Source organism: Tripterygium wilfordii, chromosome 6 (genome assembly GCF_013401445.1).
Source record: "Tripterygium wilfordii isolate XIE 37 chromosome 6, ASM1340144v1, whole genome shotgun sequence".
Classification (NCBI taxonomy): Eukaryota; Viridiplantae; Streptophyta; class Magnoliopsida; order Celastrales; family Celastraceae; genus Tripterygium; species Tripterygium wilfordii.
This window is the reverse complement of record NC_052237.1, coordinates 3331685-3357204: the sequence shown is the minus strand read 5'-3', so window position 1 is coordinate 3357204 and position 25520 is coordinate 3331685. Positions and strand designations below refer to the sequence as shown.

Below are 25520 nucleotides of genomic sequence, written 5' to 3'. Positions count from 1 at the left end.
CAACTTACATTGACTTGTCGCTTAGTTGTGCATGGACAAGGGGTTATGGGTTGATTTTGGAATTGGAATATGGCACCAATAAAGTGAGGGAAGGAAAAGGAGAAAGGAGAAAGGGTAATCAAAGTGAAAAAGGCCTTGAAACCTCAATGCTCTAGAGAAATGTTCAACTAAACATGATCTAAATATGGATTCAAATAAAAATGATAAATTACTGATATCCAAGTACACCAACACAGTGGCATGAACCATGAGTGAGAAGTCAATAAGTGCAGAACTATGTTCAAACGGCAATCTAATCTTTTCTTCTTTTTTTTCCCTTCAAGAATTCTCTCATAAACAATTTTGGCAAACCTCTTATTTTGTTTCTTCATTCTTGTTCTAAAAAAAAAGTCTCCACTAAATTTTTAGGACTTCCAAAATCCATATATTATCTTCACATAGACAACACAGGGAACATGGGCGGCTTACATTTGGCCATGCAAGTCTCATGAATATATTCCGCGACATGGAACTGAGAGGATGGGAATCATGCAAAACAATTGATGCTTACAGGATTCAAATCTAATCCCAAACTATCATTGGCTATAAATAGAATGGCTGAAGACAGGGCATTGCATCTCAGCATCTACATGGAAAAACATAAGACATTTCTTCAATTGATTTCTTTGTAAGGAAGAGAGGTCCTACATGAGGATAAAGAGTCTTGTTTTGTAGCCAAGGATGACTTGCCTGCAGCCTCGCTAAGGACCTAAGAAAAAAAGAGATGTGTTTCACAGTTCTTGTTTAGAAATAAGGCATAAAACAGGTCCTTAAGTGGCTTTACAGGCAGTCTCCTTGGCTAACGAGACAGGCTCTTATTACTCATGCTGGACCTACTCTTCTACGTGGGTTGCTCTGAAGGATTGCTCCATCATCTCTCCCCGAGTATGCTTTTACAAAGATGCAAAGAAAGGTACATTTTTCAAACGCTAAAGCCATAAAACTCATGCACATAGACTCTGTAAAGGTGTAGGGATTTTAACCTGCTCTTGACCAGTATGTCAAAAACAAGACCTGAGTTCAATTTACATTGTAAACTTGTTTAATCCAAACTTGAGTTTAAAGCTCATTTCGTATGCAACAGAATTCAGAATCACAAAACTTTTATAAGTATGAGAACTTTTTATATACTTCAAGAGATTGTCTTATATTATATACTCAGGTAAATTTTATCTTATACTTCAAGTATACATTCTTAAAGGATTCACAAATAATTTTAATGAAATATCGTTTTAGTCGAAGCTTGTTTCCAATCAAGCTTGAGCTTCCAATCGAACCCAATTTTGAGCTTAACATTGAGCTCACACTTGTGTAATGTGGTGAACTTAAACCCTTAAGAGGCCAAGTTCAATCCTAAGCTAGCTAACACAACCCGTTTAACACACCAAAGGCAAGGTATACATGCATCTGTCAACAAACATGCAATTGAAAATTTTGAATAGGCGATGGCGAAAAAAGGATATTTTCAGTAGCAAGCACTTTGTTATTAAGATTTACCTTGCATCTGTACTGCCTTTCCCACTTTTCACCTCGAGCTATTGTTTGTTCAGAACTTTCTTCAGCCAGTATTATTAAAAGGTTAGCTCTATAGCGATTTGATGCCAATATATGCAGACATAGTAAGTTGGCAAAATATATTGGTACATAGAAATGCATAGGAAGCAGAAATATTCAACTTCGATTGTCTTGTCTTTATATTTTGTTGTGTTCTTATAATTTAACAATAGATATTAACGAGAAGGATGGTAGATGGTCGAAGACAGTGACAAAGATTTCCCAATCAAGCATACGGACAATGCAGCTTCTATAAAAATAGAGAGACAGAAGAAAGGATCCCTAGCAATCACTTTCACGCCCCATGAAGAATCACATTGATTGTCGGAAATGATGACTAGATCAGCTTGGAATACAATTCTCCACCTAAAGTTCTAAACCCCCATTGAAAATGAACAAACTCCTATTTAAATGGGGCATCAAAGCCGCAATTCTATTCTCCTGCACCCAGTAGAAATGTGCACTGTGAAACAAGGAAGCCCTTAATAAGACTCATATTTTCAATGCAAAGGAAATATACTATGTGATATATAAATTCAGTACTTTCACACCATTTCATTATCATATTTACCACAATCCTTGTTTACAGCTCCATGTATAGGTAACTGTAACTAGGAATTACCAATAAGTAGACAAGACAGCACATGTAGTAGACTATAAAACCAGTACAGGCACAATGCAGATAGTAGACTTATCATATCATGCAGGTAATGCAAAGCTCTCCTGCGTCCAGTGTGAACGATCCATTACTGCACAAGGATCTGATGTCTCGAAGTCAGCAGCCTACATGAAACAACGGCAGAGAACGGTGATAATGATAAACTTAAAACTATATTGTCAAAATCTAATAATTAGCACTACACCAAATTGTTCAAAATTTCCTTTATGAACAGAGCAGATAATAATTAGCATCTACAGGCAACATGAAAAGATATTGTCTCATGTTTATATGGACCAGAGTTTACAAGCCTCTCATTTGTTGCCCCAATTTGATGGTCAAAATAAAAAAGATTCTAAAATCTGATTTGTAATCGCTGGAACGGCGATCCTGGGTCGCTGCAGATTTCAAAGCATGAACCGAGGAGGCTTTGAAGGTTCTTTTGGCGTAACTTGTTAGAAACCTCGTCGGCTTGCGGATCAGCGGACAACCGGTGCACTAGTAATTAGTCTTGTCATATATCTGACGGCTAAAATTTCTCTCATCACCTATACCCTCCTCTCTCCTCTCTTGTCAATCCTTCTCTCTTATCAACGGTCCCCCACCCCTCTCTCGCGGCCGGCGTTAGTCCCTGTCCATGCAAGTTACTGGATCTTAAACAAAGTAAGATCGTCGTGGCTGGTTTTCTGGGTAAAAACTGTCTGAACCATCCGATTTTGTCAAAACATCCAACGGTCATAACATATGGAACATGTTTGGCAGTGTGTTTCAACAGCGTTCAGTTGCACCGCACCTCACAGCACCACAATTTTTTGTGACACGCCAAACAGCTTTTGCGTTCCAACTCACCTCACAGCACCACAGTTTTTTATCTCACAGCACCTCACCACACCTCACAGCACTCCCAAACGCTTACAATATATGTTGAATTGTCCTAGGTAATCAAATTAGGTCAATTATTTTATTTTAGATTAATGTACAAGGTAAACGTTAAGTGATTTTATATTAATATTATTAGTCATCTAATATAATCGTAATTTAGATACGCCAAACGCACCTCACAGCACCACACCACAGTTTTAAAAATAATACGCCAAACAACTTTTAGCGTTCCAACTCACCTCACAGCACCACAGTTTTTTACCTCACAGCACCTCACCACACCTCACAGCAGTTGACAACACTCCCAAACAGGCCCATGTACTTGTTCCCCTCTATCCCGGGCTTGCTCCTTCTCGCTGGCCCTTTTAAATGCCTGGACACATTATTGGGCTAGGCCCTGACTGCTCTTATACTCATTTTAAAAGGTCGGTACACTAGATTATACTTAATTGTAAAAAAGTACAATCACTAAAACATTCTTTTAAAAAAGTACACTGGGATCATCTTTTACCAAAATAACCTCAATTTTGATTTTCTCTCTCCACGAATTGTGATACAATAGTGATACTTTTAAATAGAAGATCCAATTTAGTGTTCAATTTATATTTTTGGCTCATAAAATGATGATATAAATGTTAGAACGTAAATTTGATAGCATTACATGTCTTTCTGGTTCAGTTATGTCATTTTAGTGGATTTTTGATGTTCGTGATACTATAGTGATACATCTCTGCAGCTGTAAATGTTTTTCCAAAACGAGCAAGAGATGTACAAACCAAGAAAATAAAACCAAGAAAGGAAAAGTAATTAGGAAGAAAAAGTATGCATATTGGTTCAATTGTATCATTTTAATGAATTTTTTGTGTTCGTGATACTATAGTGATACATCTCTGCACTTGTAAATGTTTTTTCAAAACGAACAAGAGAGGTAACCAAGAAAGGAAAAGTAGTTAGGAAGATGAAGTATGCATACTAGTTTCATCATTTTAGTGGTTTTTTGGTGTTGGTGATACTATAGTGATACATCTCTGCAAAAAAGGAACCAGAGTCCAGATCTGCAAAAAAACAAAGCATAACCCAGATTAAACAACGAAGCATAGTCCAGATCTGTCAAAAACGAAGCAGAGCAACTCGACGCAGTCCAGATTGAGCAACGACGAAGAAGGAGATGAAGAGAGGAGAAACTCGGCCAAAAACTGAGAAGAAGACAGCGAAGAACCAGATCGAGAACCAGAAGAAGAAGAAGAAGGAGATAACTTTTAGTAGAGAAGAAGGAGAGAAAGAGAGGACACACTAGAGTTGGATAGTTGGAGGGAGGAGAAGAAGAAGAAGAAGAAGAAGAAAGAGGAGGGTATTGTAGGTATAAACTAAAAAATATCTTAAGTTAGATGACCAAATTACCCTTAAATTGCACTTTTTTATAATTTTAAAAATGTCCATGACCTTTTTACAATTAAGTTGTCTAAAGTGCTCTTAATGTCAATTGTCCCCATTTTTTTAAAATTACGTTTGGGCTTTATGAATTTGAATTGAATACAAATAAAAGTGTAAAATAAAAAAGAAAGTGAGGAGGCCACTAAGGTATGTCCCCTGATGAATATTATATGCACTATAAATTTTGTTAAGTACACCCCCCAATCTAAACTAACATTATCAAGTACATCAATTTTTTAATTTTTTAAAAAATCTCATCTGCACCCCCACTTCTTCCTCAGACCCTCTACCATCAAAACCACCACCAGCTACACCACAATTCTCTCTCAAGCTTCACCTCCAATGAATAAGTAATGGAAAGGCAATAGACAGGAACTTAGACTTAGCCCTTGAAGAATCGTTCTTGATTGGTACAAATTACTAATAATTGATGGAAGCATATCATGAGGATTGTTGATGAGATCGGGAGAGCAGGGAGTCAACCCAGGAGGCAAGGTTTGAAGGGAGAGATCCATGTACTGACCCATTTGACGAGATCAGGAGATACCGTCGTCGACTTGGCTTCCTTCTAATCTACCGAAGATGAAGACTTCCTCGTCTCTATTCTCTTCAAGAGGGTCGTCTCTGTCGAATAAGTGCTCGTTGTTATCCATCTCCTTCCGTCGTTGTTGCCGACAAAGATGAAACTAGGTTTGGGTGGGGCTTCGTGATAGCGACGAATAGGGTGTTTTAAAGTGTATTTTTTGACGAAAAATTAGGTGTGCTTAATAAACGGTTGGGTGCATATAACTCATTGTGTCCTCTGCAACTGCAAACCCGTCTCGCAAGACTTGAAGAGAGAATGAATGTGGAAAAGGAATTTCTCAGTCGAACATACATACGTGACCCCCACCAACCAATTTTTCATTATTTAAAAAAAAAATGGTGCAAACATTTGAAAATGATAGATATTATTATAAAGAAATAGATAGCCAAGAGAGTCAGAAGAAGGAATATTAGTCGCAGAGGAAGAGAGAGAAGGAGGTGTCAGAAGTTGCAGGCAGAGATTCCACATCAGGAAAAATCCGATTGATAATGGTAAGTTCTCCTGGGTAAATCCAAGTAAAATAAGCAACCCCAGCCCTAGCCCCAGCCCAGCCGCTGCGGCTCACCCAATACAGGCGGTGCTCCTCCTGCTCTAGTCCTCTCCTGCATTCTCTTTATTTTATTTTATTTGCCTTGAATAATGAGGAAAACTATTACACATTATTTAATTCTCAAGTCTTGATTTTGCTTTTATTGTTTAATAAGGCATCATTGTAAGTAGTTGGGTTTATTAATTTCTGACTTTTGGTAATAACTTGTTGGTTGGTCACTTAAAGAGACAAATCAACATTCTTTTTTTATGGTTTAGAAGGGGTTGATATAAGGCCATTGACTTGAAGGTTATCCCTCAAAAATAAGTTGGGTTATTTATTTATTTATTATTTTATGAAAGTCAAAACATATCAGGTAGTATCTGTATAGCCACCATCTCTTTATGAATTAATATATGAATTAAGGTATTAATTTGCTGGGCTTTCAGTCATTTTTGTTAAATTCAACTCAGCATTTAATTAACTTCAATTATTACTGATGTGTTAGGTAAACTAAACATGCTAGGTTCTTCCATCAATTATTATTAACCATGAATCTACTCTGTCTCCTGAGAGTTTCTGTTGTCATTACATTCTCGTAAACTTGAATTATCAGCATGATCAGAGTTTTAGTCTCAAAAATCAAGAAATAATCAGATTTTTTAAATCAAGAAACTGTGAGAAGAAACTTCCGGCATTCTTCTAGGCAACCGAGCTTTACCGGATCTCCCCTTTTTTATTTTTCTTAAAAAAAATCATTTGAAATCACGCGCGCCAGCGCTCCCCACGAAAAGCGCGTGCTAGAAACAATAACATGAGACAAAATGAAATGCAGAGTGTGCTTGACCGTTCTGGGGCCCACCTAGAGTTTGTTGCTTCATGCCCACGCGCGATCAGACGTCCCCCATTTCTCTCTCTCATCTCCCCTCTAATCGTCCTTTATCTCTCAATTTCTGTTTGTTATATTCTCCCTTAAGCTCTCACGTCCTCTCTCTCTACCTGACTATATTCTCCCTCTCTCTCTCTCTCTCTCTCTCTCTCTCTCTCTGTTTATGCTTTTGATTTTGATGAGTAAATGACAGCTCCAAACATGGCAGCCATCACTGAATCCCTGGAGAGGTCGCTTCAGAACTGTTCACTCAATAATACACATCAAAACGGCGTCGTTATATCAAGGGAGAGTCGCAGATCGTCTCCTTCCTCATCTACATCAAGCTCATCTCCCTCTGCTGCACCAGAAAATCATCACTCACAAAGCAGCTCTGAAACCACACTGGAGCTTAACTCCCACCTCTCTCTCCCTTATCATTGGGAACAATGCCTCGATTTAAAGGTCTGTTTTTTCTTTTAATTTTGTGGAGTCAAATCATTAATTAGCTTCAATAAATGCGAGACCCAGTTCAGATCTTGCCACTTCTGTATCGGATGTTCTTTTGATTTTCTTCTTTCAATGTCTTGTTTGTGCAATTAATACCTATCCGTATCACGATTAGCATAACAACAAAACCCTAAAAAAGTGAATGACTTTGTTCATCGAATCCATTTCTGTTTGCTTCCCAAGAAAAAAGAAAGGAAAATCTTGATGGGTTTTGATTTTGAAGGGAGAATGATAAAATATTTCATTTTGTTGTTGTTGTTTGGGTGCAGACAGGGGAGGTATACTACGTAAACTGGAGAAATGGGATGAAAGCAAAAGAGGATCCGAGAACAAACAATATCATGACAGAATACAACAGTAACAGAGATTTGTACTCGGAGTATGAAGAAGAGAACACATATGACACTGAAGAATCATCATCTGAATCTGGATCACCTCCTTCTCCTTCACCATCAAGATCAATAGAGCAATATGGAGGTGATCATGTGCTTGTTGTGGCTGGTTGCAAGAGCTGCCTCATGTACTTCATGGTCCCTAAACAGCTCGAAGATTGCCCTAAATGTAATGGTCAACTACTCCACTTCGATCGATCCGAAGCTGGCTCCCCGTGAACACACCCCCCAAACACTTTTCTACTTTTCATTTTCTCGGAAAATTCGCTTAATTTACCTTCTAAAACGATTTTTCTAGTGTGTGATCGATGTTGAAAATGTGAGACATGCCTTTAATTACTCTTGTTCCTCCATATTTATTTTTACTCTATATATTTAGTTCATGGATTTTTCCGGTTCCATTGAAGTCACCGGATCGATATAAAAACACACAGACACAGAGAAGAACGAAGGGTATGGAAATGATAATATAAAAACACACAGACACAGAGAAGAACGAAGGGTATGGAAATGATAATGACGTGCTGCTTTCATTCTCAGTTCCTATAACTACGCATCTCTTTTTGTTTCTCCTTTTGTTTTGAAAGTCAAGATTAGAGTTGAAGATATATACTGAAACATTTATTTCAAAATTCAAATAGTAATTATCGAAATATATATATAAAGTAGGTTGGGCCAGGTGTAACTCAAATTAATATTATTCTCAAATTAGTTCATATATTATTTATTTATAATTGAATATTCTCGAATTTTAAGTGATTAGTCAAAAATACTTGTTTAGTCGAAGTGAATAGCATCGTAAAGTCTTTTACTCTTATTTTGTTCCTAATTAGACTTAATTTGAACCATTTTTTTTTTGATACCAAGGAGGGGATAACCCACAAGAACAAACAAAATTAACTACTCAGCATTCCTGACTACACGTCTAGGCAAAGAGACTCCAATAACATATTCTTTTAACATCTCTATAATATCCACATGAGGTTGATGAAGGAACAAAACTCCACAAACCATTTTTAAGTGCATAATACATGTTTGACTATATTTTAAATTTATATAAACCTAATAACCTATACAAACAAAGATTAAAGAAGTTGGAGTGACTCTTTAAGGTAAGTAAAATATATGACAAGAAGTTAATTTATTTAGTAAATAACTAACATTATTAGTATGATTTATCAAAAAAACTATAAATTAGTATTATTTTAAATGAATATTTATACTTATAATAATTTTTATTTATTATAGATATGAAACCCAATTTGTAAATTGAAATAAAGACTTTACTTACATACTATATGAATTATGATAGAGGTTTATATAATAATAATTAGTGGTGCAAATGTGGGTTTCTTCTTCTTTGTCAACTGCTCCACGCGTGCTTCACCAAAAATTATTAATTATTAACTATAATTATGTTTATTAATCACTATTAGTAATTGTTGTTCTGTTGTTTTGTCGTTTTGTGAACATGATTACTTATTATTATACACAAAATAATAAATAATATTCTTGAAGATACCAACTCTTAACTTCAATACTAGTATTATGCAATGGCGATCACACTGATTATTGCTTATAATGATCATCATCACAACCATTTATTTTCCCCATTGTGAACAGTCAAAACGAGGACTTTTTTTGTTTTCCTTGTATATACCTGGCATTGCAAAACATGCTTTATTTAAGAGTCAGAGAATAAATTGCCTTTTCCTACTTTCAAAATGGTGGATTGGGGGTCCCAAAATCCCCATGAAGCATGCCTCCACACACATTTTCAGCACATAAATTCTCTATGCAATGGACTTTGATATGGTGAAGAAGAACACACACACATATATACAACTAATTTGTCAGAGAAAGTCAGAGAGAATCGAATCTTAGAATGCTATCACTAGATCGAGCAGTGAAGGTGTTTTGTTTATACAGTATTGCAAGGAATACTAATTATATAGATTTTTGATTATATACATACACATGTGTGGCTAGCTATAATCTATATGCGTATATTAGTATATGTATATGTATATGTATATATATAGGAAAGTAAAAAGTTGAGAAATAATGGTGGAAATATACTATTATAATAAGAAGTCTGCATGGAAGAGAATGAGACATGGTAGGGTGTGAGAGAGAGAGAGAGAGACCTGTGAAGAAACACAAAGGTGGACCTGTGAAGAAATACAAAGGAACCTTTTCTTTACTTTTGCAGAGAAAGGAATCTATCCACAGTACTCATGGATGTGATAGAGATATATATAGAGATAGAGATCACAATATGTACAATAAAAGAGTTCATAAGAAAACTAAACTCTCTCTTGCTTTGCTCTCTTCGAGAGTTTCAATCCACACACACAAAATTTTCTGATTTAGTTTTAATTTGGTTGAGATATATGAATGAGTTGGAGTTGGTCAAAAACAAAAAGGGCAGAGACAGACAGACAGACAGACAGACAGACCATTATATTCTTCAACCTTTTTTTATAATATACAAAGGGGTTTCCTGCCGGTAGGGAATCTGTTCTGTTCATTACTCGTCTCTTCGTCATGTCCCTTTCTTCTAATTTGCATCTCTCCCTACCCTCCTTTTTATCCCCCCAGCTTGTTTCCTTGGGACCATATATTTCCTAAAGATGCAGCTTTTCATGGGCTTTTTTTTTCCAACGAAGCCCAACCCAGGAATTAATTCGCCTATATTGATGAGCTGGTGTTAGTTGGGCCGGTATCTTGCGGGCACAGGTAAGCTTAGGGCCATTGCAAGTGCTCTAAGCTTAGGGCCTTCGGCTTTACTTTTGCCCGTTAAGTGTTCGACGAAATGCTCTAGTGTGTTGATACGGTGTTGCTAGGTAGCCCAAATTTTAGAAGCCCAAAACAACTCAAATACAGGTGGCATGCTGACTGGGATGGTGATTGGGATGATATGAGAGAGAAAAATCAACAGAGGCGGGATATGGACCAGTTTTCGAAAATTGACTTCCTCTATACGTTTCCTCAACGTCTCTCGTCCCACTCTCGTTCCTCTCTCGTCTGGTTCGACTTTTTTTGGTCTCTCACGGAGTCGGCTTGTTGTTCCACCGGTCTCTAGTTCATCTCCGTTTCGTCTCTCAGGAAGTCGGCTTTCACCGGTGTCTGGTTCGTCGTTGTTTCTTCTCTCATCAAATCGACTTTCACTGTTCTCTGTTTCGTCTCTCATCAACTCGGCTTTCACCTGTCTAGGTATGACTCCATTGTTCTATTTCTTACTCTGCAATCGAATAAATCTTTGGATTATTTGTCTACCTTCATAAATCATTAGAAAAAGACAATGAATATTGCATGCATAATGTTCTCACACTAAAATCTATTAGATCTTGACGAGTATTATGTTTAGCTTCCACTAATATTAACAATGAAATTGTCTATTCCACTGTTTTTTGTTGAATAATTGAAATTCCTGTATGCCTGAAATGCATTAGTCTTTTTCCATTATTATTACCAATGTAACTGGTAATTTGTTTTTTCTTTGTAATAGATTTTAGTTATTCCATTAGTAATAAGATATTATGGATTTTAAATCCATTGTTATACAACTGAAACCCAATACCAATGGAATAACTAAAATCCATTAGTTCTATATATGAAATCCATAATATCTTTACAAAACATATGATGTTCCATACTTATTACTAATGGAATAACTGAAATCTATTAGTTCTCTATCTGCAATAATTTAGTTATTTACATGCATTTGTCTAGATTATAGTATTATGACGAATTGAGTAACTGAAATCCATTAGTTCTCTATATGATATTCGAAATCCATAAGTTCTTTAAGTTGTTTTTTGTATATTCCAATGTGAATACTAATGGAATAACTGAAATCCATTAGTCCTGTAGCTGAAATCCATTACTTATCTATATGCAGTCCATTACTTCATTAACTAAATTTGCCTAGCTTCCTTCTTTTTATTGGGTTTATTACACTTGTTATTTCAGGAGTGATGACAAAAAGGACTAAAGAAAGAGGTGTGAAATCTCGAGGGAAAGGGTCGATAAAAACAAAAGTTACTGATAATAAAGTGGAAGCAAAACCAGTCACAACAAGCAGTAAAAACACTGAAGATAAGAAAGTTTATCCCCTTCAGTACAAGTCCACACTGGAAGGGATATGGAAGCTAGTTAAAAGCTTGACCTTAACACCGAAACATATTGAAATGGTGCAGAAAACTCCATTTTGGAATATCTTTAAGCAGTGGATTGGCAAAGACACAAACGTCAAGCTCAGGAAGCCTGATCAGATTATTTGTGAAATAATCAAGACATATGATGTTACTAAAGGAGCTTTCATCCTGGGAAACAAAAAGGTTAGCCTTACAGATAATGATATCACACTCATTTTTGGTGTGTCATCAGGCAAGCAACTAATGAGTTTGACAAGGCAGTCAAAACCTTCAAATTTGGAATTTGTGAATAGGAGATTCACAAATGTGAGTATTCTGAGATCAAGAAACATTAAAGAAGCATTGACAGCAGCAATTCCAGGCAATACAGACAATGACGCATCCAACGTAGCAAGACTGCTTACTTTATACATTTGTGAATCTTTGTTTTTCTCTACCAAAGGCGATACACTTCCATGGTCTCTTATTCAATATGTGGATAACATTGAAGAAATGAACACCTACAATTGGTCCAGGGCAATAGTAAGTAACTTGATTGAATCAATCAAGAAATTTAAGTTGAACCCTGGGAAGGTTACAGGATGTGTCACCGTGATAACGGTAATAGTATATAGTATAATGAATATCATTTCCATTGTATTTTCAGTTAATATCTTTTGGTAATTGAATAACAAGTTTTATTTGCCTTTTGCAGTACTGGTTTTTCGAACACACCAATGTCTTCAGCCCAATTGATGCAGAAATTTTCCCAAGGTTTTTAAAGTGGGACACCAAATCATGCCCAAAAAGTGCAGTTGAGTTCAAACTTTTGTACTTACAAAAGCTGAAAAAGTCATAGGTTTGCTCTTTTAAATCGTATACCATTTGTTTTATTAGTGGAATACTTTAATCCATTTTTACACAAAGTGGAATATGATATTCCACTAATACAGTAAGTGGAATTACATGTCATGTAACACGAATTCCATTTGTGTTATTAATGGATTATCATATTCAACTTAAACATAAAGTGGAATAACATATGTATCATACTCCCTTCATCTATTTTAAACTGTAATAACAAATATTTGTAGGTTGTTGAAGATGACTTACAACCAACTGACGAAGAAAAACAATTCATTGATGCAAATGAAGGAAATCAGCAGTTGCAAGACAATAGCAACCCTAATTCTACACCAAACATATCATCAGTTCCAAGTGCCACTAGCTCAAATGTAGGACATGGTGACGATATTGTTGGTCATGAATCAAATAGTGAAGAAACTGGTGATGATAACAAATCCAATGAAAGAGATGAAGTAAAATCTGATGTTCGTGAAGAAACTGGTGATGAGAACAAATCCAATAATGATGATGGCAAAGGCAAAGAATCTGATGATCATGATGGGGCAGAGGAAGAACATGATAAGGAAGATAAGGATGATAACGATCGAGATGCTGAGGACACATATCATGAAGACGCTATGGACTTGAGCAAAGACAATGAAGAACTACACTATGATGAAGGGTGTTGTCATGATGGGAAACATTATAAAACACCAGAGAATACACAAGAACTACGTGAACAACTATCATTAGACTTTCCAGATACAAATACTGCCATTGGAGGATATTTGGAGGATATTGACAGCACAAAAAAAGCACTCGATGAAGCACTTAAGCAAATTGAAGACCTTTAGAATGAACGCAACTTGGAACGTCAAGAATACACAGATATGAAATTTGCATTTGAAAAAGCAAATCGTGACAGAGACCAATTAATTGTTGATCTAAAAACCCTCACAGATGAAAACATTCAGTCAAAGAGGGAGAAATCATTGGCATGTATTGAGCTTCAGAATTTGAGACTTGAATTGCAACGTGAACAGACAAAATATGGAGATAATGAAGTTGTTCAACCTGAAATTGAGAAACTCAAAGCTGCATTGGTTGAAAAAGATCTCGAGAATGCTGCTCTTACTCTTAAACTTCAGATCTTGACTGAAGAATGCGTTCAAAAGGAAAAGGAAACAAGTATACTTGCAGCTGAGTTGCAACTCCCTACAGAGTCAAGAGAGGATCAAATTCAAAAGCTTGAAGAAAAATCTGATGATGCTTTAGTAAAGGATCCCACAACCCCAATAGGAATAACAAGTGGCAGAGGAAGAGGAAGAGCAAGGGGAAGAGGAAGAGGAACAACACAACATACACGTTCGATGATCAAACGTGTGAGGCAAAGGAAAAGGTCAGAAAAATTCGATGATGATTTCGAGTATGATTTGAAAAACAAGAAGCAAAAAAATATGAGAGTTGTCCCCAGTAAAGGAAAGGAACCAATCGATATCGAAACTTTGCAAATGCCTGAAAAAGTGCAGAAGACAACGCCACTCCCGTCAAAGCCATTTACTCGTAAATACATCAATGATGAGGACTGGGAAAAATTGGTCAAAATTTCTACTATTGGAAGCAACGAGTAAGTTTGTTCCCTGCCACTAATTCTATTGTGCAATATTCATATTTGGAAATACTCAATTCCATTACTTGTAAAAGTGAAGCATGATTATTCCATTACTATTATTAGTGGGATAACAAAATTCCATTTGTGTATTTGTTTCTGTACAGCACATTCATTTGGTCTGGTAATATTGCTGTTAACTACAATGATGCAGTAGCTTTGGCTGGCACGGGCATGGCAACCAACACTGTAACTAATTATATGTCATTACCAATCCTTTTAATTCAAATATAAATGACAACAATCTAACAATTTTTTCATCTATTTTTCATATCAGGTTATTGATGCATATGCAGAGATTCTGTCAAGGTTGCAACAAGACAAAGGAGAATCTATAATCAGTAGGATGGGAAGATCATTTGCTTTCACAAGCTCCTGCCTGGTAATAACACATAGTACTTTGCTTATTTTGCCAACATAAGTGTTTTACAGTTTATATATATATATCTATCTATATTGATAGGCTTACATAAGACTGGGAAAGGAGGAAGTTATCAAAGAACTTCTTACATCCAAGATAAAAAATGTGCACAGAGATTACAGATACCTCCATTTCCCTCTCCATTTAAAGGGAGACCATGATGAAGCAAATCATTGGACTCTGCTTGTGCTGGACAAAAAGGATCGAATTTGGCGGCGTTACAACTCATTAATGCCAAGGGTTAAGAGTGGCAGAGACCCTTACCTACAAGATGCTCTTGATTTTGTTAGTACACTGTTTTCCATATGGAATATGTTAGTACATTGTTTTCTATATTCAATAATTAAATGATTACTATGTGCTTCAGGTAAAATACTTCAACGAAGTAATGAATGGCGAAATTGAACCCAACCCAACCGTCTATGACGATGACAGTAATGGAGACGCCACAACAGCCACCAGGATCGTAAGAAATAAAATTATAATCATAATTTCCATTATACATCCTTTATATTTACAATTACTTACACTTACATTTTGTAAGTGTTTTCTTAATTAGATATCTGTGTCTGTTGTTGTCAAACAGAGTGGACTGTGGGATAATTGTCATGTACGTAATGTCTTGCATGTTCAGCCACACCCCTATCCCAAGGGAGATCTCACCTGAAGATATTGTTCGATTCAGATCTTCAATTCTAAACACATTCCTCAATGATGGACCATATTCATGGAATGAAGACATCCATAAGTACACCTTAATGTTGGCACATAATGAAATTTAGTGCCATTAGTTCTATGTTTTATTAACATTACTTTTACTTTAATTACTCCAAGTTTTATTAAATTTAAGCTTTTATATTATTATCACATTTACTTATGTAAATCCATGTTCCATTGTTTATTTGAGTTGCATTAGTAATTCCATTAGAAATTAAACAAATCCATTGATATTTTCAACAGGACACATTGTGCAAATGTTATCAATAAAACGGAATTCAATTATTCCATTATATTGTTTAATGGAATTAAGAATTCCATTAAAAGAACATATGGAATTGATTTCTTCCATTTATATTTTCAATGGGACACTTAGTGCATCTGTAGTAAAAAAATCGACTTCAATTATTCCATTGTTTCGTTCAATGTAATTATGAATTAAAATAAAAAAATTGATAACTTTAAACAATATAACCAATAAATCCACTGGTTCGACAAATTATTATTGAAACAATATAATTAAACAGATCATACATAACAAAATATACTATTAATCAAATCCTTAAGTCGGTGCGGTTGATGATGTAGCCTCATCTCGAGCATTGCCAACATGCTTCCTCTTAAATATCTTTTCCTTCTTCAAACTACGAGGACGTCCCTTCCTCCTTCTAATTAGCGGATCATTTTCACTTGGCCCAGGCAACACATGATTACCCACAATGGTTGTCATTTTGCTTGATGCATCCTCTATTAAGGTAATTAATAACTTGTATTTTTCTTCACTCATTGCTGCCAAGTCTACAACGGAGATGAACAATCTACACAACTCATCATATCGGCGCTGCTCTGATGTGATAATCCATCCCTCATAATTAATTTTGACTCGAGAATGACATCGTCTAACATATTTTCTCCATCGCCTAAATATGTACTGATCTGGAACCAAATATCGACGATTCCTGATCAACACAATGGTTGCGTGCCTGCACAATATTCCTCTAAATTCATAGTTGCAACAACTACACTTCACCGAGCATGTTACTTCATCAAAAAACACACTAAACACAATTTTCTTCCTACCTTTCTCACCAAACACAATATCTTCTTCAACATGAAACATTATGAACTCCGCATTGTTCTCAACCAATATAATCCCATAGTACATCATCCCAAACAGCTCAATTTGGAACTCCTTGAACTTCGATTCAGTATACAAATTGAGAATCTGTTTTTCCATATCTAAAGAAGTTCCACATTGTAGCTGCCTGTGAATAAAGTTGTATACAGCAAGGCTTTCCTTTTCAACCTTGTCCCTCAGAGCATTATTATACTACTCAACAAACTGTTTTAGTGTAGTCTTGGAGTTCACATAACCATCAAAAAAATGCATTAATACTCTCACTTCTTTGAGTTGTTGACATACCTGCAAAAACACAATTAATGTAAGTCATCAAAAATACCAGATTCAATCCAAAGAGTTATATAAAGTAAATTACCTCCCAATATCAATGGAATACTGGATTCCATTGATGATTATAAATGGAATGGATTGTAATCCAGTATTCCATTTATGAACATCAATTGAATCCAGTATTCCATTTATGGAAATCAATGGCATCCAGTATAACATTGAATAAATGAATGGAATCAAGTATTCCATTCGAAAATTGAATGGAATCCAGTATTCCATTGATAATATTCAATGGAATCCAGTATTCCATTAATAATATTCAATTGAATCCAGTACTACAAAAACAAAAACAAATAGTTAGTTCCTTACATACCTGCCCAAAAAAAATTCTTCAAGTATATTGGCACCCACCTAGCCTTATCCTCGTATAATAATGACAGTCAAACATTTGCTTCCAAACGAAAACTCTCAACCATCAATTTCCAAGAACTTTCAAACTGCTCTATACTCTGAGAATCAAAAACGGCATCACCAATTAAATAAGTTATACGATTGTAATCCTTTAAAGACCCTAACTTCTCAGGCACCTTCTTCAAAATGTGCCACAAACACCACCTATGCCTAATACCAGGAAAAACAATTTCAATTGCACTCTTCATGGCCCTGTCTTGGTCCGTGACAATTCCTTTTGGAGCTACCCCATGCATACATGACAACCAAGTTCTAAACAACCATATAAATGAATCAATGTCTTCATTAGACAGTAACCCACATCCTAATAAAATCGATTGACCATGATGATTCACACCCACAAATGGGACAAACGGCATATCATACTTATTTGTTAAATACGTGGTATCAAAAGTAATAACGTCACCAAACTCATGACATGTAGCTCGGCTACGTGGATCAGCCCAAAAAACACTTTTCATACGTCCTTCCTGGTCCCAATCAATCAAAGAGTAAAAACCCTCATTCTTAGATTGCATCTTATCAAAATAACTTTGCAATGCCTTCGCATCACCTTCTCCCATCCGCAAACGCCTCACTTTAGCAATTAGATTTCATGTATCTTTCTGTAAGAACGTCAAATTTTCATGACCACCCGCTCCAATAACTTGCGCACTGTGACTCTTGTTTGGCCTAATTCCAGCAATGTCGTTAATCTTTAGCTGTCTCTGTACATGTGGGTTGATTTCACGATTGCATATAAAAAATCTTGACTGGCTGGGACTCAATACATGATTGTGACAATCCTCAAACGAAGTAATCTCCCATTTACCTTCACAAGATAACCGAGCTCTTAAACGAGCCTTACATCCACTCTTCTGGCTCGAACGATGATTTATAATATTCTTGGCACGACTAATTAACAAACCTAATCAATGACAAGACAAGTAAAATTACACTGTCATATGAATGAGAGATTAGATTACTACCATAAAAAAAATTTCAGATATTCCATTTATGATAAACACACCTGCTCTAGCACACGTAAAAGTCACATATTTGCACAACCCGTCTTTGTCCTTGTTTGATGTTCTCCGCTTCACAGGAAATCCATTTACCTCACCGTATTTTTTGTAGAAATCAAACATTTCCTCCTCACGATCAAACAACATTCCACGCGCAGGCATAAATACTTTTAGGTCTTTTTCTGTTCCACACCAGCAACTGGCATCAACCTCAGGGCTCTGGCATTTTAGACCAATAACTTCTTGATCTCTGAACTTACTATCTTCCAAATTATGGGCCCTGAAACATATGAAAAACATTATTAACACAATGGAATAATCACTACCATGTATATCTTCCACAAGTAAAAAAAATGGAATAATAAATGCCATCGATATAAACAATGGAATATTAAATTTCATCAGATACTTGAGTCATTTTTTCGTAAAGAAATTAAACAGCAATAACAGTACAGAACACAACAAATTGGCTCACACATATCGTTCATTTCAATCTTTCCCAGTGAGTTTATCTTCCTCAACAAAACCCAATAAATTCATATATCTAGCATTCCATTCGAAAATATAAAACAACATACGAAATACCCAATCTCTCCATGTTCCAAGTCCGGTGCGATACTGATATTTCACGAAGATGTCGTTCTCCTTCTCTCAAAGTAGATCTCACGGGGTCGGTTTGGTTTCTCAGATTGTCTTACTTGACATGCGTTGCTGCTGTGTCTTCCAAGTCCGGCGCTGCAATACTGATATTTGACGAAAGTGAGAGAGAACAATACGGATCTACAAGACAAACTCCCGAAGTTCGAGCTACTGGTTCGCGATGTGTTAGAGAAGACTCGAATGCCTAATATGTCAGAGATAATCTATGTATCTACCTTATGTGTTTGAAATCCATTAAAATTTTGAAATTAAAACAATTTCCAGCTTGGCATATGACATGGCAGTGTCAATTAAGAGCCACCTAGATTTGGGCTCTTTGGGTCATGAAAAAGTTGGGCTCTTTGTCATTTTCCGTGTTGATATACTTATTAGTTTACTGCTTGAAAAATTACAGTTGCGGTGCTATATTTAAGCCCTGAAAGGGTTTCGGTGATCACGTAAATGGATTTATTGGAAGTAATCAATTTGAAGACTTTTGTTAGTTTGTATGGACTTTGGAGGAAGCATGGTGCGCAATTCCTAGCTAAAACGCCACGATATGCGGTTCTGTTTTGGATTTCTTCTGTATTCTTGGACATATAAAAACGTGTCTCAACTACAGCCAACTCCCCTATATGTGCTTGTTTATGGAATTATCTTGAGGAGTCTGGTGTGAAGATTTCACTAGAATTCCAGAAGAAAAATATAGGAATACAGGATTGTGAATTCTTTAAAAAAAAATTTATTGTGGGTTTTAGCGATCCCTTACCCATATTGATTGAAACTAATTAATTTGAAACCTTTTGTTTGGAGGATGCCTTTGTGCAATTCGTTGTACAAATGGCATGCATTGTTCCCCACAATGGATTTCTTCCGTCGTTTTGGGCATATCTGTGTCTGTCCAAGGAGGGTTGCTTGCTTTTGAGACTTTAACAAGGTAATAATTTCCTCCTGCTTCTGTTTTTGTTTAATTATCTACTAATTTCGTACACTGATTCTCGTATGTGTATTGGATGCATTGAGCCTCCTAAAGATCTGAAAGTATAATGTTCAGCTGCTCATCAACTCTTCTTCATGGCTGTGTTTCTTAGCTGATTTTCATTACCAATTACTATTTTTTTTTCATTCTTTTGATATTTTTTGCTTTGCTGAGTATACATCGACAACAAAAGATTAATTTTTACTTCTATTAAATTGTTTATAATAATACACATAAATAGATAAAACTGTGTGAAGTAGGAAAGCTAAGAGCAAATACAAAATGAATAGTAGAACAAACATGAACAGAGGAAGACTAAGAAATCCACAAAAAGTGAAAACAAACAAAAGAAACAAAATTTCTCCAGGCATCCAACGGAATGCATTTCATCAGTACTAGCCAGCAACTGGTTGTGCTGCACCACCATGTGCCCTGGAATTGGACAAACTTTCCAAGAGATGATGAGATGCTTTCTCAAAATTAACAAAACCCATGAACCAGAATTCATGTCTATCAACAGTCACAATCTGAATATACTTCTCTGATGGATTCTCTTTCTTGATCACAGGGTTCACAGTCTCTATAACTGCCAATGGTATGTTAACCTGTGGAAAACAAGTAGATCAATTTCCGTGTGCTATGATGTTTATATATCTATTGAGCTAACAGGTTTCAATCAACAGATGGTTTTATGGTGTCTTTACCTTGTAGTAGCTCCAAGCCCGTTGACCCGATGGAGCAGTGAAGAATAAAGGCCGATCACTACAGAAAGCCACACGAGCAGTGGATAGATACAAGGTTCCAGCAACAGGGCCTGTTGTTGTTGAAAGGTAACATGCGAATGTCTTCTTCAGTTTCTCATTAGGATCAGTTTCAAAAGTCTGCCTGAATAGAGACTCAAATCCACCCTCTGTGATTGCTTTTGCTGTCAGGTTTACTTTCCCCCATGCAACTTCTGTTACAGACGGTCCTGTTTTCACTGCAAATTCAAACACTCATAATCAGTATCAAACTTTGAATATGATTATATTGGGAAAAAAAATTCAGGATACATCAGCTTATTCATCAAACTTACGATTATGCCAGATGTCTCGAGCCAGGGACTCCGCCTTCTTGCTCCAGGTATCAAAGATGTTAATCACAGGCTCAAGAGGATTATTTGAATGTTTTTCTACAGGGGCATAAATAACATAAGGCTGCTGCTGATAGATTTGCTGGTGTTCATTTGCATTCCATGAGGCTGCCTTCTGGTTATCCGGGTGAGCACTAGGAACTGCTGGAGGTCCCATGATATCGGTACCCCATTTCTTTGCTTCCTCATCAGATTTTGGTGCGGCAATGGGAGTTGTTGATGAAGGAGGTTGGACATGTTGTTTCTCTTCAGGTGTCCCTGCCATGATCTGATTGAAAGAAAGGTATAAGATACTATAACTTGAGAATTGCTTTGTGGGTGTTGCTAATGCTTTCTCCTTTAAAAAAATTAGAGACTTCTCTTCTTATAAGAAGAAATCAATATCTGTTGTCTTCGAGATTAAGGAAGCCCCGACTGCATTTGGTTTCCAGAAAGGGTGTTTTGGTAAACGGATTGGATATTTAGGCACCTTGGTGACTTCTTGACAATTTTGTAAAACCCAGAACTTTCCAGGTGAGTAGGTTTGGGTCGGCTACTTTTGTTTCATGATAAATATACAATAATTATAGTAGTGATGTTATTTCCCTGAGCCACAAACAGAGCCATTTGATGGGGGTTTTCTTTTGGGATCACGTATGAAAGTAAAACAGCTTTGATGGGATATCATATTCAAAGATTACTTGTCATTCTCATCTTTTCCTCCTTTTAAAGATGGATTCATCTTAAGATTGACACCTGGATTCACCGACACACACGTGGACGTACCAGACTCAACACCCAGAAAATTGTTGCCGACAGTTGGTGATATTGTTTGCTATGCCGCAAAACATATTTTATTCTGGCTTGTGTTAATATTTGTAGAATCATGAGGAGTCCAGATGAGTTTGTTTAACAAATTTATGTCAAATGAGCCTATAATAGGAAACTCCTCGGACAATACATATAGCCTCATTGCAGGGAAATTTTCTCCATATATATATTGTTAGGTGGTTTGAACTTGTGAGCCATGACTTTCAAGTTTGAAAAAGATCAGCTTCATTGCAAAAAAGTTGAAAAAACTGTGAGAGAAGTGATCATTTGGAAAGTTAGCATGGAAGTTGAAAGGGCTTTCTTTCTGGTGCTCAGACAATTAAATGAATTAATAATGTATTAACACAATACCTTATTTTGCATTTGTTTTGTAATTTGATCCTTATTAGTTTTTCTTTGGTCTTTCTTGGATTACAGTTTGGCTATGCTTTGCTTTTGCTGCTGCTGTCTGCTGGAACAGTGCTGTCCATAGGACTTTCTATAACTGTGTCCGGTCATCTCTTTATGTGTCAAATTTCTTTATTGTTCCTTTTTTTTAAATGAATTTGGTTTTTTTTATTTATCTAAAGATAAATAAAAATACAGAATTTCAGTCTATTACAACCAGTTTCTTATACTCCTCTCCAGCAATCGCCATCTCCATTGCTTCCATTGGATTGATGGCGCCACCCCCTTCCAAGAACAGCTTCATCAGATTCTTAGAGAACCCACTAACAAGTGCAACCCCTTTTTGAGTTCGTGGGACTGGAGTCGCCCTCTAGTCGCTCAAGTTCCAAAACACAATCTCCGGCACAGCGGATCCATACCCTTTCTCCGTGAACTTCATCACAATGACTTGGTAATCTGTCTCCCATGGATTCGGTGAGGCCATGTCGAACTCCATGTCGCTAAAGACAAAAAGCCTCTTGATCATTTGCTCCTCCTTCAACTTCCCATTCACAGCCACTTGAAGAATTAGATCGAACACCTTCTGGAAGTTCGTATTGTGCCCCCAGTCCATGTCCCTCACGAACGCCGTCTTTTCACGGAGATTTTCACCTTCCACCGCTTGGAGTTTTGGATTTGCACTGAAGGTTATGAGCTTTCCCTTCCATGGCTCTTCACTCAACTCGGAAACTAACAGACCCAATGCCACACAGACCTCCATTGGTACCCCGTGCATGCTACCGGAGACATCACAAACTGCCATACAGTTGCTCAATTTCCCTTTCTGCAACAGATCATCAACCATCCTCTTCCATTGAAGCTCCGCCACTTCTCCACCGTCTTCATCCAATGCTGCAATTATCTTGTGTGGAAGCAGCGCACCCGCGGCAATCTTGGCCTTGCCGGACTTCACATCTTCCAGATACTTAGAGAACCTTTCACAATCATGCTTTCTGAATTTCTCTTTGTATAACCTCATAGCGACGGAAGCCACTCTGTTGTAAGGCAACATGTCCCATCTGTTAGCCCCCATGTACACCTCAGGTAATTCTAATACCTTATGAATCGGTACCAGCACATCCTTCCTCAACCGATCTCGGATTCTATAGGCATAATGCGCATCTTCAACCCCATCATATTCCGGGTACGCCTCTCGAGGGAACACCTTTCTCGCAATACTCTCGCATAGAAGCGTTGCCCTGTCGAAAGAAGAGTCAATCGAAGGGCACCATTTGGCAGCAAGACTTATCTTTTTCAATTCCCCGGAGTTGAGGAACTTCATATCATTTTTAAGACACTCCGCGAAGAGATCCGAGATCCGCTCGTACAAGAACCGAAAATCAAGATCCATACTGTATCGGTCAACAACTTTTTTGGCCATGTTGATCTTCTTCTCTTCCCTCGCCGCACTAGCTCTCTCTTTCTCCGATTTTGACCTCTCCGCCGCCTTGGCCATCCTCACTTCTCTCGGCTCGCTCTGCTTGGGTTTCTTCATTTTCTTAGACTTGGGTTTCCATGTTCCTCTCTTCCTCTGCTCCCACTCTGCCTGCTGCTTCCGCCTCACTTCGGGTTCAAGGATCCGATAAAGGATTTCGGGTAAATCCTTGAAGTAACCAAACTCGACAAACGACGCCACGTTGGACGCAAGAGTCTTAGGATGATTCTTGTGCATCCAAAGCGCTGCCGTATAGAAGCCCTCTTTGTCTGACTTGCCTGTGCCACGTACACCTCTTAGATTGCAAATCAATTTGAGTGTGGTCAAAGAGTCGTGGGGCCCATGCCAACCGAAAACGCTCCTTCAACACTTGGGGTGGGGTATGGGGCACCGCGTGAAAGAATAAATCGAGGCACGGATCCCCCGACGAGAGGTAAGTCGCGGACATGTTCTCCGTCAACCCCATCGGAGGTTCGGCCGTGACTTGAGTTTCGTTGAAGGTTGCCACCAGCAGGTCGACAATGGAGTCACCGGTGGTTGGTTGGGATGGGCTGTCGGAAATTGGAGTTTGGGCATAGAGTTCGGGTGGGCCACGAAGGGGAGGAGGGGCCATCTTGGAGGGAAAGTCGATTGAAAACCGGTTTTACGCTCTATTGCTGATTATATATACACATATATATATACAGACTCGTCTTGAATGGTCGCCCAGTAAGGATTTTTTTCCTGTGCGTAAAATTCAAAGGTTGAGAAATCTTGTTGGCTTTTCATGACTTTCATCTTCCTGTTTTTCCTCTTAATTTTTCTTCTGGGTTTATTGTTCCAATTGGTTGTTGGCTTTTCTGTGTGTACAATTTAATTCAAAGGTTGAAAGATCTTCTTGGCTTTCCGTTCCTTTTCATCTCCTCCTCTGAAAAATTTATATTTTAGAGTTGATCTCTAGCCATTTTTCTCTGGATTGTCATTTCGTTTTAGGTCTGTCAATTATTTGATTTGACCACGTGCTCAAATCATAATTTGCTACAATTCTTGCAGAAATAGAACTACATAGTAACATAGTTACTAGTGAAGGGGTAATAGTATTTTTGGATATTGAATAATCGGACTCAGTTCAACTCGGTCAGTCAAACCCATGACGTGACAATAAAAAGTCAAATTCAACTGATTTTTTTGCTGATGTGCCGGTGAGTTATATATTTTTATATTTTTTTTAAAAGAATTTGTAATAACAGATAGACAAGATAAATCCAAAAAAAAATAAAAAAAAAAACTAAAAATATTAAAATTAACCTTTTCATCTCCCAGACTCCCCTGCGTTGAGTCCCCTTTGCTTGGCCCTGCAACAACCATCTCAGCGTTATCCATCCCATACTTCTGACCCAATCGACCATTGATTTTCTGCACGACCTCCTGGAAGACAGAACAGCCTGAATGGCAACGTACATAGCAGGAGTGTTGAGAGTCTCAAACATGATTTGGGTCATCTACTCATCTTCTCACAATTAGGCTTGGGGTTGAGAGGAGCCTCAGTAAGGAGCACAGGGTGCTCTTCTGGCGCAACACGAAGCTCGTTGTAGAAAGTGTGATGCCAGATCTTTTCCATATCGTCCCAGTTACTCACAATACCATGCTCAACGGGGTATTTCAAAGTTAAAATACCACGCTTAGACTGAGGTTCATCACCAACATAGGCATCTTTCTGGATTCAATTAAGTGACAGAAGAGTGGAGCTGGTGAGGAGGAGGAGAGGAGACGAAGGAGAGATTGGAGAAAGAAGAAGGGAATTGGGGATTTAGGGTTTTACTTTGAAGATAAAGATGATTTGTGGTACTTTTATTTTTATTTTTTTTACAAAATTCCATATATTGCCACATAATATAAAAAAATAATTATTTGATTTTTTTAATGCCATTTCAGCAAGTTTGTTGCCCGATTCTACCCGTTTGGGTAGTTGAAACAAAAACGAATTTTG

General features: G+C 37.1%; 2 protein-coding genes and 2 pseudogenes across 2 annotated transcripts; 1 reads left to right on the top strand and 3 right to left on the bottom strand.

The window, feature by feature from the left end:
• The first annotated feature begins 6645 nt into the window (after positions 1-6645).
• On the top strand, positions 6646-7841 carry LOC120001097. The gene is made up of 2 exons (XM_038849341.1): positions 6646-7015; positions 7330-7841. Exons 1-2 carry the CDS (start codon positions 6758-6760, stop codon positions 7669-7671), a joined length of 600 nt encoding a protein of 199 aa, XP_038705269.1. The 5' UTR covers positions 6646-6757; the 3' UTR covers positions 7672-7841.
• Positions 7842-15806: 7965 nt separating this feature from the next.
• Positions 15807-19069, bottom strand: LOC120000604 (annotated as a pseudogene).
• Positions 19070-19930: 861 nt separating this feature from the next.
• LOC120000396 (GEM-like protein 5) lies at positions 19931-21417 on the bottom strand. The gene is made up of 3 exons (XM_038848475.1): positions 20824-21417; positions 20453-20727; positions 19931-20353 (listed from the first exon to the last, which is right to left on the bottom strand). Exons 1-3 carry the CDS (start codon positions 21143-21145, stop codon positions 20144-20146), a joined length of 807 nt encoding a protein of 268 aa, XP_038704403.1. The 5' UTR covers positions 21146-21417; the 3' UTR covers positions 19931-20143.
• An 842-nt stretch (positions 21418-22259) lies between these two features.
• On the bottom strand, positions 22260-24623 carry LOC120000395 (annotated as a pseudogene).
• Between the last annotated feature and the right edge of the window lie 897 nt (positions 24624-25520).